Source organism: Lepidochelys kempii, chromosome 3 (genome assembly GCF_965140285.1).
Source record: "Lepidochelys kempii isolate rLepKem1 chromosome 3, rLepKem1.hap1, whole genome shotgun sequence".
Lineage (NCBI taxonomy): Eukaryota > Metazoa > Chordata > Testudines > Cheloniidae > Lepidochelys > Lepidochelys kempii.
In genome coordinates this window covers 1,151,127-1,168,960 of record NC_136382.1, presented here as the reverse complement: position 1 = coordinate 1,168,960, position 17,834 = coordinate 1,151,127, and the positions used below count along the sequence as shown (strand labels likewise).

General features: G+C 68.4%; 2 protein-coding genes across 10 annotated transcripts in view; both read left to right on the top strand.

Annotated features, from left to right (window-relative positions):
* Positions 1–13,128, top strand: part of CAD (carbamoyl-phosphate synthetase 2, aspartate transcarbamylase, and dihydroorotase) — a 30,530-nt gene extending 17,402 nt beyond the window's left edge. Inside the window, exons 24-44 of one of the 3 annotated variants that reach the window (XM_078851995.1) lie at positions 26–208; positions 1,414–1,518; positions 2,015–2,263; positions 2,877–2,958; positions 3,668–3,834; positions 4,249–4,413; positions 4,947–5,078; positions 6,541–6,742; positions 7,135–7,325; positions 7,718–7,858; positions 7,992–8,087; positions 8,350–8,491; positions 9,171–9,215; positions 9,652–9,806; positions 9,920–9,994; positions 10,257–10,469; positions 10,737–10,862; positions 11,076–11,231; positions 11,342–11,443; positions 11,939–12,033; positions 12,130–13,128. In XM_078851995.1, the coding sequence (XP_078708121.1) occupies positions 26–208; positions 1,414–1,518; positions 2,015–2,263; positions 2,877–2,958; positions 3,668–3,834; positions 4,249–4,413; positions 4,947–5,078; positions 6,541–6,742; positions 7,135–7,325; positions 7,718–7,858; positions 7,992–8,087; positions 8,350–8,491; positions 9,171–9,215; positions 9,652–9,806; positions 9,920–9,994; positions 10,257–10,469; positions 10,737–10,862; positions 11,076–11,231; positions 11,342–11,443; positions 11,939–12,033; positions 12,130–12,232 (2,925 nt within the window). In that variant the 3' untranslated portion in view covers positions 12,233–13,128. The remainder of the gene's footprint in view (positions 1–25; positions 209–1,413; positions 1,519–2,014; positions 2,264–2,876; positions 2,959–3,667; positions 3,835–4,248; positions 4,414–4,946; positions 5,079–6,540; positions 6,743–7,134; positions 7,326–7,717; positions 7,859–7,991; positions 8,088–8,349; positions 8,492–9,170; positions 9,216–9,651; positions 9,807–9,919; positions 9,995–10,256; positions 10,470–10,736; positions 10,863–11,075; positions 11,232–11,341; positions 11,444–11,938; positions 12,034–12,129) is intronic. The other 2 variants (XM_078851996.1, XM_078851997.1) reach the window with 2 other exon arrangements.
* A 2,045-nt stretch (positions 13,129–15,173) lies between these two features.
* Positions 15,174–17,834, top strand: part of MPV17 (mitochondrial inner membrane protein MPV17) — a 50,601-nt gene continuing 47,940 nt past the window's right edge. For all 7 annotated transcript variants that reach the window (XM_078851992.1, XM_078851991.1, XM_078851990.1 and 4 more), the window contains exon 1: positions 15,174–15,262. The gene's annotated coding sequence lies outside the window, so the exon portion shown is untranslated. The remainder of the gene's footprint in view (positions 15,263–17,834) is intronic.

The window sequence follows — 17,834 nt, the reverse complement described above, 5'->3', positions numbered from 1 at the left end:
CTCACCCTGCTCTCTGCACCCCCAGGTTCCCCAGTTCTCCTTCTCGCGGCTGGCGGGGGCGGACGTGGTGCTGGGCGTGGAGATGACCAGCACGGGTGAGGTGGCCTGCTTTGGGGAGAACCGCTGCGAGGCCTACCTGAAAGCCATGCTGAGCACTGGCTTCAAGATCCCCAAGAAGAACATTCTGCTGACCATCGGCAGCTACAAGGTGAGGATGGGGCAGGCCGTGGCAGGTGCTCGGAGACTCTGGATGCGAAGGTTAAATCCTCTCGCTGCATGGCTGCAACGCAGCATGACTTGCTCTGAGAATCCAGAACGCTAACATGCAGCAGCCAAAAGCAGCAGGAGACGAAGCAGGCTGCTCCTGGGCAGGGAGGCCCAAGCCCTGCACCTTGCTCTAGGCTGGCTTCTCACAGACTGACTTGGTCCAGGTCCCTTGTCATGACGGGCAGGCACCTCTGTCCTGGACTCTCAGGGCTGGGCTATGCCCCAGCCTGGGAACAGTCTCTGGGAGGAACCCTTCAGTGACCCAGACTCCCCGGGGTCTCACTCTTTCCCCCAGGGTGAGCCACGCGGCCTCGCCGCCTCCTGAGACTGGGCCCCTGGGGCTGCAGACCCCTGCCCCACCCCGGGAGTTCCGGGCAGCGAGTCTCGGACAGACCCTGGGGGAGACGTGTCCCATCTGGGGGAGCAGCACACCCCCCAAACCCCCCCCGCCACCAGTTTCTGCGGGGATACCCAGCCAGCGCGGGCAGACAGGCGGGTGTATCTGTGGCCTGGCACACGGCACAGGCAGCCCTGGGGTCCCCCAGAGAAGTGGTTCCAGCAGAGTCTGTTCTGGGCGCCCAGCCTAGCTGCAGTGACCCCCTGGGTTCAAGCTCTGTCCCTGCGTCTGTCCGATCTCCTTTGTCAGACTCCAGGGTGCCCCTGAGTGCTCCCCACAGCCCATACTTAACCCCACCCCAGGCCTTTGTTCCCAAGCTGGGGGATACGGCTCAGCCCCCTGCGGAGGGGTGGGACCATCCATGATGGTTGGTTGCCAGGTGTCCACATCCCGGCCATGGATCTGCCCTTCTCTTCTCAAGAGCTGCATGGAGATGGGACCTAAGGGTCCAGGCCGCCAGGCACCATCCACACCTGTGTTTTCGCCTGCCCCTAGAGCCCCCAGACCTTCTCACCTGTTGGGAAACAGTGCCGCACACAGGGGAAACTGAGGCACGCACTGGACCCCAAAAAGCTTTAATAACAATTCCCACTGTGTCCCAGCCCTCTAGGCTGCGAGCAGGCCCAGGAATCCCCACTCTGAGTGACAGCTAAGTACAGCAGGGTCCTGCGGATGGAGGGGTCCTGGGGAAGGGGGGTGCTGGGCTGCCCAGGCCTGGCCTGCTCTGACCCCTCTTGTGGCTGTTGCAGAACAAGAGTGAGCTGCTGCCCACAGTGCGGACGCTGGAGAGCCTGGGCTACAACCTGTACGCCAGCCTGGGCACCGCCGACTTCTACACCGAGCACGGCATCAAGGTAGCGGTCCGGGGCAGTCTGTGCTGCTGTGCCCGGCACAGGGCGGGTGGGGGATCTGCAATGAGGGGGGCCCCAGCCACTCCTGAAGCCGCGCGGCTGGGGGGCAGGTTTCAGGTTGGGGTGAGGCTCCCTGGCCTGTGTCCCAGGCTGCTGGACTTGCACCAGAGGCGTGGGCTAGTGGGGCCAATGCCCAGGCTGCTGGCATGGGGTGACATCCCTTCCGTGCTGGGTCCTGGGAGCAGGGCCACCATTCCCTTGCTTCCCGGTTCGTCTCCAGGTTCCTGGAGCTAGGAAACCCCCCGCCCTGCTCCCAGTCTGGGCTGGACCCCGAGAGCAGGGCCACCCCTCCTCTGCCCCCCCACATCCATCCCCGGGTCCCTGGAGTGAGGAACCGCTTTCCCCGCCCCCAGTCTGGGCTGGACCCCGGGAGCAGGGCCACCCCTGCCCCGGTTCATGCCCAGGTCACAGGAGTGGGGCTCTTGTGCCCTCCGGGCAGGTGATGGCCGTGGACTGGCACTTCGAGGAGGCGGACAGCAGCGAGGTCGGGGCCAAGGAGACACAGCGCAGCATCATGGACTACTTGGCCGAGAACCACTTTGAGCTGGTCATTAACCTCTCCATGCGCAATGCTGGGGGGCGCCGGCTCTCGTCCTTCGTCACCAAGGGCTACCGCACCCGGCGCCTGGCCGTCGACTACTCCGTGCCCCTCATCATCGACATCAAGTGCACCAAGCTCTTCGTGGAGGTGGCGTGGGGGCTGGCCAGCTGGGGAGGGCGTGTGGTGGGGGGGCTGCCTGGCTGTTTGGGGGCAGGGACTGGCCAGGAGGGGGCTGCCTGGCTGCTGGTGGGGGGCTGCCTGGCTGTTTGGGGGCAGGGACTGGCCAGGAGGGGGCTGCCTGGCTGCTGGTGGGGGGCTGCCTGGCTGTTTGGGGGCAGGGACTGGCCAGGAGGGGGCTGCCTTGCCGCTAGTGTGGGGCTGCCTGGCTGTTTGGGGGCAGGGACTGGTCAGGAGGGGGCTGCCTGGCTGCTGGTGGGGGGCTGCCTGGCTGTTTGGGGGCAGGGACTGGCCAGGAGGGGGCTGCCTGGCTGCTGGTGAGGAGTGGCGTGGCCATGTGTGGGCACGACACTGGTTGGGGGAGGCTGCCTGGCCTGGGGGCTCCTGGAGAGGCACCGATTGCCCAGAGGAGCGTGTCCTGGCTCCGGGGAGCTGTGGGGCTCTGGGCCCTGGGGAAAGGGCAGCACGGGCGCCTGGGTGCTGCTCCAGGGAAACCCAGCCCCAGAGCTAGCTGTCCTGTCCCAGCCCCCTGCCCCGCTTGGCTGGGTCTCTGCTCTCCCCAGCTGAGCTGCCTCCCCTGCAGGCCCTGGGCCAGATCGGGACGGCCCCCCCGCTGAAGATGCACGTGGACTGCATGACCTCCCAGAAGCTCATCCGCCTGCCAGGTACCGGGGCTCCTGGCAAGAGGAGGGGGCGGCTGGGGGCTCTGCCCCTGGCAGGGAAGCAGTGGGGAGGGGCAGGAAGGTGTGTTTCCCCCCTTCTAGCAGGGAGATGTGGTGGCTCTGGGCAGGGCCCTTCAGATCCTGGGTAAATCCAGGCAGGGTGGGGAGGTGTCTGCCCCCCCCCAGACAGTGAGGGTCCCTGGCCTGAACCATCTGCGCAGCCAGGGCCCTGTGGGCCGGGGACTGGGCCCCACCTGTCGGCTCCGGCAGATTCAGGCCCGTCCTGCCCTGGGGTGCTGCTGGCTGGTGTTGCCACAGAGCCCTGTGCACTCGGTCGCTGGGCTGCTTGGCCCCCTGGGATCCCCACCACATCCCTGCGCCATGGAGTGGGGGGTCAAAGCCAGCCTGGCCGGGCTCGGGCTCCCACAGGCACAGTTACCTAGGGTGGTACTAACGCACCCCGGGGTACCGGGCTTTCTGGTGAAACACGCCACGGCTCTCCCCCCCCCGGGGTGACCCCCCCCGCCCGCCGGCGTGACCTCCCGCGTCCGGTGTGCGCGAGGGGGCGACCACACAGCCCGCGGACAAAGCCGAGAGAAGCGGGACTGTCTGGCTTCACGCTGCCCCTTGGCCTGCTCCCGTTGACTCCTGAGGCCGGCGGCCGCGGCCAGGGGCTCTGTGGCCCCTGCTCTGATCCCTCTTTCCCCCCCAGGGCTGATAGACGTGCACGTACACCTGCGGGAGCCGGGCGGCACCCACAAGGAGGACTTCGCCTCGGGCACAGCGGCCGCCCTGGCGGGGGGCGTCACCATGGTGTGCGCCATGCCCAACACCCGCCCTGCCGTTGTTGACGCCAGCTCCTTTGCCCTGGTGCAGAAGGTGAATGCCCCTGCCCCCCCGAGCTGCTGTGCAGAGCCCCCCCCCTTGACAGCCCCCTCATACTCCCCAGGGCTGCCGCAAAGAGACCCCCGGCTCCCCCAAAAGCTGCCAAGCCGAGACCCCTCCCTCAGCCGCACCGAGTCCCCCCGATGCCCCAGCCCACACACCCTCCCCGCCCTGGCAGGCTCCACTCAGAGACGCTCCCGGGCGCGGAGCTGGCAGCTCCCGGCTTTGCGCCAGGCCAGCCTCAGCCCCTTGGGCACTGCTTAGGCAGCACGGGCCCTGCGGCTGCTGGAGGATCTGGGGGTGGCGCCTGAGCTGGGGCTGCAGGCCTGGCGGGGGGCGATCCATGTGCTGGCCCCGGCCCGGCTTGGCACCCCTGTCGCGGGCCTGTCTGAGCCTGTCTCCCTGCAGCTGGCAGAGGCGAGTGCGCGCTGTGACTTCGCCCTGTACCTGGGGGCCGCGTCGGACAACGCCGGCTCCTTGGGCCCCGTGGCTAACGCAGCCGCTGGGCTCAAGATGTACCTGAACGACACCTTCTCCGAGCTGAAGATGGACAATGTCTCGCTGTGGATGGAGGTGGGTCCTGTGGGACGGGCTGGGGAAGGGCTGCCCCCCTCCCCGCCCCCCCAGTGTCGCTATCTGTCCGGCCATGTTCCTGGCGCCAGCCTGCCCTTCTGCATCTGCGGTGGGGACGCCCTCCTCCCCCAGCCTGCATTGCAGCCCGTCTCTCCTGCCCCCCTTCCCATGTGCTGTGCTCTGCCCCCCGACCCTCCCCTGGCACTGCTGTCTGTCTGTCCTGCCCCCTCCCCACCCCCGATGTGCTGTGCTCTGACCCCCCCGCCCCTCCCCCAGCACCGCTGTCCGTCTGTCCTGTCCCCTCCCCCGGCACCGCTGTCTGTCTGTCCTGCCCCCACCCGGGCTTCCATGTGCTGTGCTCTGCCCCCCCAACCCTCCCCCGGCACCGCTGTCCGTCTGTCCTGTCCCCTCCCTGCCCCTCCCCGCTGTGCTCTGCCCCCCCGACCCTCCCCCAGCACCGCTGTCCGTCTGTCCTGTCCCCCCACCCCATGCCAGGCTCTGCCCCTGCCCCCAGCACTGCTCTCCCCTCGCAGCACTTCGAGCAGTGGCCGAGGCACCTGCCCATCGTGGCGCACGCGGAGAAGCAGACGGTGGCGGCGATTCTCATGGTGGCCCAGCTGTATCAGCGTCCCGTGCACATCTGCCACGTGGCTCGCAAGGAGGAGGTGGGGCGACCTGGCTCTGGGCTGCAGGCAGGGTGGGGGGCGGTGTCGTCATCCTCTGTGCTGGGGGGCCGGGGGAGGTTCTAGGAAAAGGGCCGGGTGGGCAAAGGCAGGTCTTAGCAGCACAGCGAACCTCAGGGTGAATTTTGTGAGCCCACCCCCGCCCTCTGCCATGGCTCCTCGTCTGCCCCGCAAGGCCCCAGCTGTGCGGCTGCAGCACTCCCGTGCCGTTGCCCCCCCCCCCCCCCCCGGGCTCAGCAGTCTGCCCCCAGCAACTCAATGGCGAGATGGGGGGGTGTTTCTCTGCCCCGCTTGGCGGGGGGGTATTACACCCCTCGTGACAGAGTTAAACCGACCCAGTGTCCTTGTGTGGCCTGGGGAAAGCCCCAGAGAGCTCTCGGCGCTGGCTGGGCGGGTTTTCGAGCGACTCCCCACTCGCTGCAGAGACGCTGGGACCCCCCGTGTGTTTGCTCATGTGGAAATGGCAAACGCCTGGCAGAGGTGCCAGGGAGAGACGTTGAGCGAAAGGCAGCACGCCTGGCGTAGCGTGGGCTGCAGCACAGAGGGGCACGGGGGGACGGTGTTTCCCCTTGGCCTGGGCCCTGTGGGGGCTGCGCAGGGGGCAAGGGGGTGTCATGGACTCACAGGACTCGTGCTTTCTCTCGGCTCTGTGTGGCCCCTGGGAGTAACCCCCTCAGCGTGACAGCCTTCCGGGTAGGTTGCACGCTCTTGCCGAGGCTAGGCCCTCTGGCCCTGCACCTCCAGCACGCCTGGCTCTGCCAGGGAGCCCCCTGGCTCCGGGCCCCCGACCCCAAGGGAGGAATCCCTCCCCTGCCCCCCCAGATCTGTAGCCTGCAGTGACTCTTAGCCAGTGTCACACTGGAGATTTATTGAGCTTCTGAGCCCAGCCCAGGCCGGTCTCAGGGGCCTTGGGCCTGGCCAGTCTCGGCACAGAACATCTAGCTCTTTCCTGCCTCCTGGGGGGCTCAGGCTGCTCTCTTCCCCCCAGTCCCCTCCTCCCCTCCTTCCAGCTGAGCCCCCTATATCCCCTCCCCCAACCGCTCCTCCCCTGTCCTTCGCCTTCGGTCCCAGGTAAACAGGCCACCTGAGCCTCCTCCTTTGTCCCCTGGCTGGCTGGGACCGGTCCCCGGCCCCTCTCTCCTCAGCCATGGTCCTCCTGCTGGCCAGACCGGCTGGCTCCCAAGCTGGGCTGGGTCACCAGTCACTGGGTCCCCAAGTTCCAGACTGTGTCCGGGGTCCTGGCTGCTAGGCGAGGTCACACCTGGTCCTCCGCACCCCCCCATTCCACTCCCTCGTTACACACGCAGCACCCAGAGAAACTGAGGCACACAGTGTTCATGCAAAACACTAAGAAAATCCCCAACTTTGTCACAGGGAGTCTGAGCAGGGAGGAGCGGGGTCTGGGATGGGGGGACGGTGTCTCACCCTCAGCTTGGGCCTGCAGATCCTGATCATCAAGGCCGCCAAGCAGAAGGGCATCCAGGTGACTTGTGAGGTCGTGCCGCACCACCTCTTCCTGTGCCAGGATGACATAGGACGCATCGGGGAGGGGCGTGCGCAGGTGCGGCCCATGCTGGGCACCCGTGAGGACCTGGAGGCGCTGTGGGAGAACATGGACACCATCGACTGCTTCGCCACAGACCATGGTGAGGGGGGGCCCTGGCACCCGAGGGACCTGGGATCCAGGGCCTGTCCCTGCTAGGGGGCACCGGCTCCCATCTGGCCCCAGGGCAGGGACTGGCTCAGGCGGGTGGGGAATGGGACACGGGGCCTGTCCCCGCTCTAGGGGTGGGAAATGGGATCTGGCGCCTTGGGCCGGTACCAGGTGGGTCCGTTGGTCCCTCCTAGCTGATGCTGATGGAGCAGGTGGATGTCTGGGCAGAGGCCTGGCTGGCCCCTCTCGCCTCGGGGCCCTGGGGGAGCTGGCCCTGCAGGGGGTTCCCAGCTCCCTCAGCCTTGCCCTGTGGAGCCCTCCCTGGGGGGCAGCAGAGTGGGAGAGAGGGGCCGGGCCCCCTGAGCACCGCCTTTGTGCCCATAGCCCCCCACACGGTGGAGGAGAAGCAAGGGAAGGAGCCCCCCCCGGGCTACCCCGGCCTGGAGACCATGCTGCCCCTGCTGCTGACGGCCGTCTCCGAGGGGCGCCTCGCCATCGAGGACGTGGTCAAGCGCCTCTACGAGAACCCCCGCAAGATCTTCTCCCTGCCTGTGCAGGACGACACCTACATCGAGGTGAGGGCGGGGGGAGGCGTGCCCAATGGGGGGTTGTGCCCCATGGGAACGGCGCTGGGCTGGCATAGCCGGGCCCTGGGGGAGCTGAGGAGCAAATGGCTGGGCCTGTCGAACAGCAGCCAGACATGAGCGCCCAGCCGGAGCCTAGACCTGGCCTGGTGCAGCTGCCCCCCCAGCCCTGCCACCTGCCCTGCCACCTGCCCCACCCGCCCTCCTGGGCCTGGCCCCAATGTTCTGCCCGCCTTCCCTGGGCCCAGCCCCACCCCGAACAGCTGCCAGACATGAGTGCCTGCGAGTTCCCAGCCAGAGCCCGGACCCGACCCTGACTTGCCACCCACTGTCTCTGGGCCTGCTCCCCACCCCAGCCTGACCTGCTCTGCCCCCCTGGCCAGGTGGACCTGGAGCACGAGTGGATCATCCCCAGCCACACGGCCTTCAGCAAGTGCCAGTGGACGCCGTTTGAGGGCACAAAGGTGAAGGGGACGGTGCGGAAGGTGATCCTGCGTGGGGAGGTTGCCTACATCGATGGGCAGGTAAGGGCGGGGGGCCTCTGGGGTGACCTGAGACACTGGGCTGGGGGGGCGAGCTAGCTGGTGCAGAGCCCGACCCCCCCCCCCCTCAGCCCAGGTCTCGGCTCCCTCCCCGCTGAGTGTCTGCATCCTGCAGGTGCTGGTGCCCCCTGGCTACGGCCAGGACGTGAGGAAATGGCCCACGGGGGCAGTGACCGTCCCACCTCCTGCCCCAGCCAAGGAGACTCTGAAGGTACGGGGGGGGGCGGGGGCTGCCTGGCTGTCATTCACCATCTCCCTGTGCAGGGGAGGAGCCTGCCAGTGCCCTGATCCTGTCAGCATGGTGATGGGCATGGGCCTGGCGGCACCGTGTGCCGAGGAGTGGGGGGCAGAATGGCCAGGGCCCCGGGAGGGTGCCGCACATGGGGCTGGGGTGGGAGAGGTGGGGCGGTGCCAGGGGGGCGTTCCCAGTGCTAGCAGAGCTGACCTCTCCCCACCGTCCCATGGCGTTGCAGACTCCCGAGCGCCCCCGGCACACGGTGCAGAGTGAGACCCTGCGTAGCCGAGCGTCCAGCCCCCGGCGAGCGGGGCCCATGGGAGACGGGCGTTTCCACCTGCCGCCCCGCATCCACCGGGCCTCGGACCCCGGCCTTCCAGGTGAGGCACATGCAGGGCCAGAGCCGCGGGGCCAGGCGTTTCCCCGGCCCCAGGGCCCTTGCTCGGCAGAGGGCTGAGGGCCCCCTGTGCGAATCCAGCTGGCCGGTGGCTCATCCCAGCCCCTCCCCAGCAGCCACATGGAATGTGCTGGGGTGGGGCCTGCCCGGAGTGACTTGAGCAGCAACCAATGCGTGTGCGTGTCCCATCTGCCCCCCCAGCCCCAGGGTGTCCATGGGGAGGGGGGTGGTCACAGAGCTCCAGCACCTCTTCATGCTGCAGCCGTTCCTGCTCCCACGGGATCCAGGGGGAGGTGGCAGAGACGGGGCAGTTCGTTGTGCCCACGTCCCTGATCGAGCTCTGCCCCAGCACCTCGCAGCCTCCCCTCCCTGGACAGCGAGGAGGGGCCCTCAGCACTGGGCCAGCCCCTGTGTGGGTGTCCCCCCGGCAGGGAGGCTGGGCGGCTCCTGTTGGCGCACACAGACAGTCCTGCATGGAGCCAGCTGGGCCAGAGCACGCAGGCTTCGGCGTCGCCAGGACGCCCGCCCCCTCCCCCTGGCTAGAGAAGGGTGGGGCCCCTGGGAGACTCCCTGCCCCTTGTCGGCCTGTCTGTGTGGGGAGCTGCGGCACTCGTGGCCGGCGTGTCTAACCGTGTTGTGTGTCCCCGCACGCCTGTCGCCAGCTGAGGACGTGAGAGAAAAGGCCACCAAGAAGGCCACTGAGCCAGGTTTGTCCTGTCCCACGTGGGGTCTGGGGACCGAGGTCCAGCGGGGTGGTGCCAGGCTGGGGCCCCTAGGGCCAGGGAGAGAGGGTCTGAAACATCTCCTGCCCAGGGACCTGCGTGGGTCGCCAGATGCTGCTCTCAGGGGGCCAGGGCAGCTGTGGCTGTCCCTGGGAATGTGCTTCGGGTGTCACAAGGCCCCCTCCCCCACACCAGGCTGCAATTGGTGACGGTCTCATGCAGCTCCCCACTGGCCGGGGCCACCCCTGGCTTGGCGGAGCGGAGGAGGCCCCAGGAGCTGGGCAGGTGGGAGCTGCGGGCCATGCTCTGGGATGGGGGTGTGGGTGGGAGCCCCAAGCTGTGCCATGGGGCGGGGGTAGGGGATGTCTCCCTCCCGCCCCATGGCCCTGGTGCTTGCTGATGCCTGCGCTTGGTGCTGCAGATCTGGCTGTGACCCAGGACAGCTGCTGCTACCCGCCGGGGCTGCTGCCCAGACAGACGTCACCCCCGAGCGCACCCCACCCGCAGACCTCCCCGCTGCTGCACCCGCTCGTTGGGCAGCACGTCCTCTCCGTCAAGCAGTTCACCAAGGAGCAGGTACTGTGCAGTGAGGGGCGGCGGGGGTCTCTCCCCTGGGAGCAGAGGGGCTGGGGCAGGGCCTGGGGGGGCGGAGTGCGTGCGGCCCCCGGCTGAAGGCTGTCTCGTTCCAGATGTCCCACCTCTTTAACGTGGCACACAGCCTGCGCATGCTGCTGCAGAAGGAGCGGAGCCTGGACATCCTCAAGGTGAGCTGGGGCCGGCTGGGCACTGCAGGGGGAGGGATCTGGGCAGGGCTGGAAAAGGCAGGGAAGGGGATCCTGGCCTCACTGCGGGGCAGGATCAGGGTGGGTGCTGGGGGCGATTGGGGTCCCACTGTGGGGGGAAAGCTGGGATCGGGACCCTGCCGTGATGGGGGCTGGGGTGGAGGATAGGGAGCTGGGGGGATCGGAGCACTGGCATGGGGGGGATTGGGGCCTCGCCATGCTCACGGTCTCCCCTCCCCTGCAGGGGAAGGTCATGGCCTCCATGTTCTACGAGGTGAGCACCAGGACCAGCAGCTCCTTCGCGGCGGCCATGTACCGCCTGGGGGGCTCCGTCCTGGCCTTGTCTGAGTCCACGTCCTCGGCCCAGAAGGGCGAGTCCCTGGCCGACTCGGTGCAGACCATGTGCTGTTACGCTGACGTGCTGGTGCTCCGCCACCCCCGGCCGGGGGCTGTGGAGGTGAGGGGCCCCAGGGGTCAGCTCCGTGGGGCGGGGCCAGGGGGCTGGGTTAGGCTATGCTCAGCCCCGTGGGCTGTGCTGGGCCCCGTGGGGCTGGGTTAGGCTGCGCTGTGCCCTGTGGGGTGGGAGCAGGGGGCGGGGGGCTGGCCCGTGGTTGCACTGGGCCCCGTGGGGCGGGGGGCTGGCCCGTGGCTGCGCTGGGCCCCGTGGGGCGGGGGGCGGGGTGTGAGCTGGCCCCCCTGTGCCCAGCCCGTGTGTTGTTTGCAGCTGGCTGCCAAGCAGTGCCGGAAGCCGGTGATCAATGCTGGGGACGGCGTCGGGGAGCACCCCACGCAGGCCCTGCTGGACATCTTCACCATCCGCGAGGAGCTGGGCACCGTCAACGGCATGACGGTAAGGGGGCCGGGCCGGGCCCACCCACGCTGCGCCGCGTCTCGGGCCTGGCTCCAGGGCCGTGCAGCCGGGGGATGGGGGGCTGTCGCTGCGCTGGCCCCCGGGTCTGGCGCTGGCCCCAGACCCCGCCAGAGTCGTGTGCAGCCCTGTGAGCGGGTGGGGCGAGGCCGCCCCCTGCTGGCCGGGCTCCAGTGTGCTGCTGTCTCTCCCCAGATCACCATGGTGGGGGACCTGAAGCACGGGCGCACCGTGCACTCTCTGGCCTGCCTCCTGACGCAGTACCGCGTCACCCTGCGCTACGTCACGCCCCGCGGCCTCGGCATGCCCGCTGACATCATCCACTTCGTAGCCTCCAAGGGCATCAAGCAGGTGAGCCGCTGCGTGCCAGGGCCCCCGGGCCCGGGCCCAGCAATGCCCCCCGCCCTGCCCCCGGGCCCGGCAATGCTCCCCGCCCCACGCTAACGCCCTGCCCTCCCCAGGAGGAGTTCGACAGCATCGAGGAGGCTCTCCCTGACACAGATGTGCTGTATGTCACCCGCATCCAGAAGGAGCGATTCGACTCCGTGCAGGAGTATGAGGCAGTAAGTGCGGCCGCTGCCCCGGGGGGCCTGCGAGCTGCTTCCTGGGGCTGCTCTGGCCCTGGCAAGGCCTCGAGGTTTAGGGGCGTGGGGGGGCGGGGGGCTTGGCTGCAGGAGCCTTGCTGTGTCTCTAGGCCCCCTTCACTGCTGTCCAGGGGATTGCAACGTGTGGAGCAATGTAACAGTGCCCTGAGGGTGACCAGGCCCCAGGGGTGGCAGGGCAGGGTGTGGGGTGAACAGGTTGTGGGGTGGGGGGGGGTGACTGGGTGGGGTGCAAGCATATTTCCGCCAGGCTGAGAACAGGGGCAGTAGGGTGACCAGGTGGGGAGTCCCAGGGGGTGGGGGGTGGCCAGGCATCTGGACCCCAGGAGGGCAACTAGGTGGGGGGAGTGAGGTGGCAAGGCCCTGGGTGTGGTAGGGTGGCTATGCCAGGCAGGAGCAGTGATGCCCATGGTCCTGCCCATCCTTGGGGTGCTAACAGCCTCTCCCCCCGGCCAGTGCTTCGGGCAGTTTATCCTCACCCCGCACATTATGACCAGAGCCAAGAAGAGGATGGTGGTCATGCACCCGCTGCCTCGCGTCAATGAGATCAGGTGAGGGGCTCTGGGCTGGGGGTTGTGACTCCAGGGTCCCTTCACCCCAGCGGGGGCTTCCAAGCGCCTAGCAGTGACTCTCCCCTTGCTCCCTAGTGTGGAGGTGGACTCGGACCCCCGAGCAGCATATTTCCGCCAGGCTGAGAACGGCATGTACATCCGGATGGCTCTGCTGGCCACGGTGCTGGGTAGATACTAGAGCCCCCAGCCTGGGCAGTGCAGCTGCGGCAGGAACCCCAGTGCTCCAGACCTGGTCAGCGATGGACGGACTCACGGACGGACCCAGCTCCTCTCCCCCCTCCCCGGGCAGCAGGGCCTGCACTGAGCAAGGCCTCCTGCTGACCCACTGCTTGCCAGGGCAGCTGGGGCTGGGCAGGGGCAGCAGCGTGCCAGCTGGCTGGCTGAGGCTCAGAACAGGTCATACTTGTATCATTCCAGGGGGCAGATCAGCCTGCATGTGCTGTGGGGAGGGAGTGGTGTGGGGTGTACTGCCCTGGGGCATTAAAACCTCAGGGGCGCCCCATCCCCTTCCCAGACTCTGGGGCTCGCAAGCTCCTTGGTATCTGGGTTGGGGTGGCGCCTGCTGGCTTGCCTGGTACCTGTCGTGGGGGCTGGGGCTGGCTCCCCACAGGGTCTCCGGCGACGGCTGCTCCCTAGCCCTCCTCGGCCACGGTTCATTGTGACGGTTCCTAGCCCGGCCTGGGACCATCTCCCTTCCCAGCAGGGGCGTGCCCTCTGGCTCCAGCTGCCCCGGGCCCCTTTCGGCCTCCTCTGCCCCTCCTGCTTCAGCCCCCAAGGCTGTGGCTCGCCAGTCAGAGGGGTCATGGAGAAGGGGGGGGAGCTCTTTTCTCCAGGTCTGTCTCCCTCCCCCTTTCCTCCACTTGCCGAGCAGCCCCAGCCTCTTTAGCAGGAGTTTAGTCCCCCCCAATGCTGTGACTCTGCCCTCAAGCACAGTGCAGGGGCAGAGCCTGTTCCGCCCTGGGCACTGCTGGCCCCATAGCAAGGGGGCGAGGGGCACCTGTAGAGCGACTTCTCTACACACGTCACTGTGAACTGACCGGCTTTCCTCGGTTTGAATAAACTGACCTGGATGCACCCTTGGCCTGTGTCGTCTGTCCAGAGCGGCCGCTGTGGGGCGGTGCTCGACCGCTGCCCCCTCAGTCGTGTTCCTGCGCCTGGAGCCTGCTGCGCGCGGGCTGAGCACGACGCCAGGAGTGCTGTGGGTAACCTCGTGGCTGCTCGCGAGGCAGCTGGCTCTGGCCAAGAAAAGGCCCTGGGGTGAATGCACCCCCCTGTGGCGTACAAGGGGCAGGGGCCAGGGAAATATTTATTCACAGAGGGATGGATGGAGAAAAGCACCGGGGTGAAGGGGCAGGGTGCGGTGACATGGGGTTACATCCACCACGGGGCCCCCAAGCCCAGCAGTACCACAGGGGGCCAGGGCAGCCCCCGAGCAACGTCTCTGAACCCAGAGTGCAGGAGTCCCAGGCCCCGTGCCAGTCGAGCAGTGAGGCTTGGGTGCTGGTAGCTCCCGCCAGTGATCCTCGCCTACCTCTGCTCTTGCCCTGTAACTTTCCACAACCCCGGCCTGCTCCTACCCTGCAACCCCCCCCACCTGCCCCTGCCCTGCAAACCCCCCCCCCCCGCAAACCCCCTAACCTCCCCAGCCTGCTCCTGCCCTGCAATCCCCCCCCCTGCAAACCCCCTAACCTCCCCGGCCTGCTCCTGCCCTGCAAACCCCCCCAACCCCCCCTGCAAACCCCCTAACCTCCCCGGCCTGCTCCTGCCCTGCAAACCCCCTAACCTCCCCGGCCTGCTCCTGCCCTGCAAACCCCCCCAACCCCCCCTGCAAACCCCCTAACCTCCCCGGCCTGCTCCTGCCCTGCAATCCCCCCCCAACCCCCCCTGCAAACCCCCTAACCTCCCCTGGCCTGCTCCTGCCCTGCAAACCCCCCCAACCCCCCCTGGCCTGCTCCTGCCCTGCAATCCCCCCCCCCCCCCCAACCTCCCCGGCCTGCTCCTGCCCTGCAATCCCCCCCCCCACCTGCTCCTGCCCTGCAATCCCCCCCCCAACCCCCCCGGCCTGCTCCTGCCCTGCAATCCCCCCCCAACCCCCCCGGCCTGCTCCTGCCCTGCAAACCCCCCCCCCCGCAAACCCCCTAACCTCCCCGGCCTGCTCCTGCCCTGCAAACCCCCCCAACCCCCCCTGCAAACCCCCTAACCTCCCCGGCCTGCTCCTGCCCTGCAATCCCCCCCCCCTGCAAACCCCCTAACCTCCCCGGCCTGCTCCTGCCCTGCAAACCCCGCCCCTGCAATCCCCCCCCAACCCCCCCGGCCTGCTCCTGCCCTGCAATCCCCCCCCAACCCCCCCGGCCTGCTCCTGCCCTGCAAACCCCCCCCCTGCAAACCCCCTAACCTCCCCGGCCTGCTCCTGCCCTGCAATCCCCCCCCAACCCTCCCGGCCTGCTCCTGCCCTGCAAACCCCGCCCCTGCAACCCCCCTAACCTCCCCGGCCTGCTCCTGCCCTGCAATCCCCCCCCAACCCCCCCGGCCTGCTCCTGCCCTGCAAACCCCGCCCCTGCAAACCCCCTAACCTCCCCGGCCTGCTCCTGCCCTGCAACCCCCCCCCCTGCAAACCCCCTAACCTCCCCGGCCTGCTCCTGCCCTGCAATCCCCCCCCAACCCCCCCGGCCTGCTCCTGCCTTGCAAACCCCCCCAACCCCCCCTGCAAACCCCCTAACCTCCCCGGCCTGCTCCTGCCCTCTCCTGCCCTGCAATCCCCCCCCGGCCTGTTTCTGCCCCGCGACCCCCCCGCCCCCGGAGCCGCCCCCGGAGCTCGCTGCCCGCCCTCTCCCAGGGCGGCTCCCGGCCCCGCAGGGCTCTGGGCGGCGGGGGCGGGGCCGGCGGGGGGCCCCCCGGGGGGGTGACGTTGCCGGGGGGGGCCAGCCCCGCCCCCCCCGGGGTCCCGCCCCGCGGCCAGATCCGGAGCCCGGCGGGGCGGGAGCGTCAGAGGGTCGCGCGCCCCCGGCAGGTGGGGGCGGGGCTCCGCTCAGCCCCGTGTGCGGGGGGGCCGGTCCCTGCGTGTCACGTGACGTATGAGGCCCGCCCACTTGTGCATGTGACCGGAAGTCATCGGGCTCTTGGGCCCGAGTAACCGGAAGTGTGCGTGGACGTCGCTTCCCGCTGCGCCAATAGGCTGCGGAGGGGCGGGCTGGAGGCGGCGGCGCAGGTACGAGGGGATGGGCGGTGTTAATGACGTCACCGGGCGTTATTCTCACCAGGGGACCCGGCCCCCGGGGGTGTCAGCGGGGCGGGTCACGTGGGGCGCAGGCACAGCTGGGGGGGTGGGGTCAGGTCACGTGGGGGGGGTCAGGTCACGGGGGGGCTGTCACATCTGGAGGGGGGGTCACAGGGGGCAGTGGGGGGTCAGGTCATGGGGCAGTAGGGGGTGGGGTCAGGTCACTGGGGGCTGTCACAGCTGGGGGGTGGGGTCAGGTCACGTGGGGGGGGTCAGGTCACGGGGGGGCAGTCACAGCTGGGGGGTGGGGTCAGGTCACGTGGGGGGGTCAGGTCATGGGGCAGTAGGGGGTGGGGTCAGGTCACGGGGGGGGGGGCTGTCACAGCTGGGGGTCGGGTCACGGGTCAGGTCACATGGGGGGCTGTCACAGCTGGAGGGGGGGTTACAGGGGGCAGTGGGGGGTCAGGTCATGGGGCAGTAGGGGGTGGGGTCAGGTCACTGGGGGCTGTCACAGCTGGGGGGTGGGGTCAGGTCACGTGGGGGGGTCAGGTCACATGAGGCAGTAGGGGGTGGGGTCAGGTCACAGGGGGCTGTCACAGCTGGGGGGTGGGGTCAGGTCATGTGGGAGTCAGGTCACTGGGGGCTGTCAGCTGGGGGGTCAGGTCACTGGGGGCTGTCACAGCTGGGGGGTGGGGTCAAGTCACAGGGGGCAGTAGGGGGTGGTGTCAGGTCACGGGGCTGTCACAGCTGGGGGGTGGGTTCAGGTCACGTGGGGGGGTCAGGTCACATGAGGCAGTAGGGGGTGGGGTCAGGTCACGTGAGGGTCAGGTCATGTGTGGGGGGTCAGGTCACGGGGGGGGGCTGTCACAGCCGGGGGTCGGGTCACGGGTCAGGTCACATGGGGGGCTGTCACAGCTGGGGGGTGGGGTCACAGGGGGCAGTGGGGGGTCAGGTCATGGGGCAGTAGGGGGTGGGGTCAGGTCACATGGGGGCTGTCAGCTGGGGGGTGGGGTCAAGTCACAGGGGGCAGTAGGGGGTGGTGTCAGGTCACATGGGGGGCTGTCACAGCTGGGGGGGTGGGTTCAGGTCACGTGGGGGGGTCAGGTCACATGGGGCAGTAGGGGGTGGGGTCAGGTCACAGGGGGCTGTCACAGCTGGGGGGTGGGGTCAGGTCATGTGGGAGTCAGGTCACTGGGGGCTGTCAGCTGGGGGGTCAGGTCACATGGGGGCTGTCACAGCTGGGGGGTGGGGTCAAGTCACAGGGGGCAGTAGGGGGTGGTGTCAGGTCACATGGGGGGCTGTCACAGCTGGGGGGGTGGGTTCAGGTCACGTGGGGGGGTCAGGTCACATGGGGCAGTAGGGGGTGGGGTTAGGTCACAGGGGGCTGTCACAGCTGGGGGGTGGGGTCAGGTCATGTGGGAGTCAGGTCACTGGGGGCTGTCAGCTGGGGGGTCAGGTCACATGGGGGCTGTCACAGCTGGGGGGTGGGGTCAAGTCACAGGGGGCAGTAGGGGGTGGTGTCAGGTCATGGGGGAGCTGTCACAGCTGGGGGGGTGGGTTCAGGTCACATGGGGGGGCTGTCACAGCTTGGGGGGTGGCACTCCAGGGGGGCTGGTCTCCGAGCTTTCCGTGAGCTGGGGGGTCCAGCTGGGAATGAGGTCCTGGGAGCTGAGCGCAGCACCCCAGCGCCGGGGAGCAGGACTGGCCCCAACGCCCCGAGTCTGCACCCCTCCCTGGGGTCCCGTAGCTGCCCAGAGACCGGGACAGCTCAGAAAGTGCCTCCTCTCAGTGGCCCTGCTTCCCTCGTAGGGTGTCCTCGGCCAGTGACAGCGGGCCGGGGCGCTGGGTGTGTCTGTGCAGGAGATGGGGCAGCACCTGCCCCAGAGCGCCAGGGGGCCCAGCACTGGGCTCAGCATGCGCCAGGCACGAGGGGCCTGGCCTCTTCCTGGTAGGCGCTGGCGCTCTCAGAGAGGAGAGACCAGGTGAAGTCTGGCAACCCCACACCGCCTAGGGCCAGCCCTTCATCCGGGGGTGAGAGGTGTCTGTGCTGGGCCCATGTAACGAGCTTCAGGCAGGGGGTGCAGTTTAAGGCCAGTCACCTGGACACTTTCCCATTAAGAGCTTGAAAAGAAAATCCTCTTCCCTGGCTTCTCCCGCCCCTGACCAGCCCCCAGCACTGGGGCATGCAGGCCGGGAGGGGAGTGAGGAGAGACCAGCGAAGAGCATTTCGGCTCTCATTAAATCTCTGCTAGAGGGTCCCCAGCAGCCAGGGCAGCCAGCCTGGGCAAGTGCCTTGCTGGGTGGATTTGTTGCCTGCAGCCACAGCTCTTGGACTCAGAGACTTTAGGGCCAGACAGGCCAGTTGTGATCATCTAGCCTGACCTCCTGCATATGGCAGGCCACAGAACCTCACCCCCCTCCCCTGTGGTACACCCAGAGCAGAGCCTCTGGCTGAGTCACTGACGTCCTCAAATCAGGATTTAAAGACTTCACGTGACAGAGACGCCACCATTCACAATAGTTCAAACCAGTGAGTGACCAGGGTCCCAGGCTGCAGAGGGAG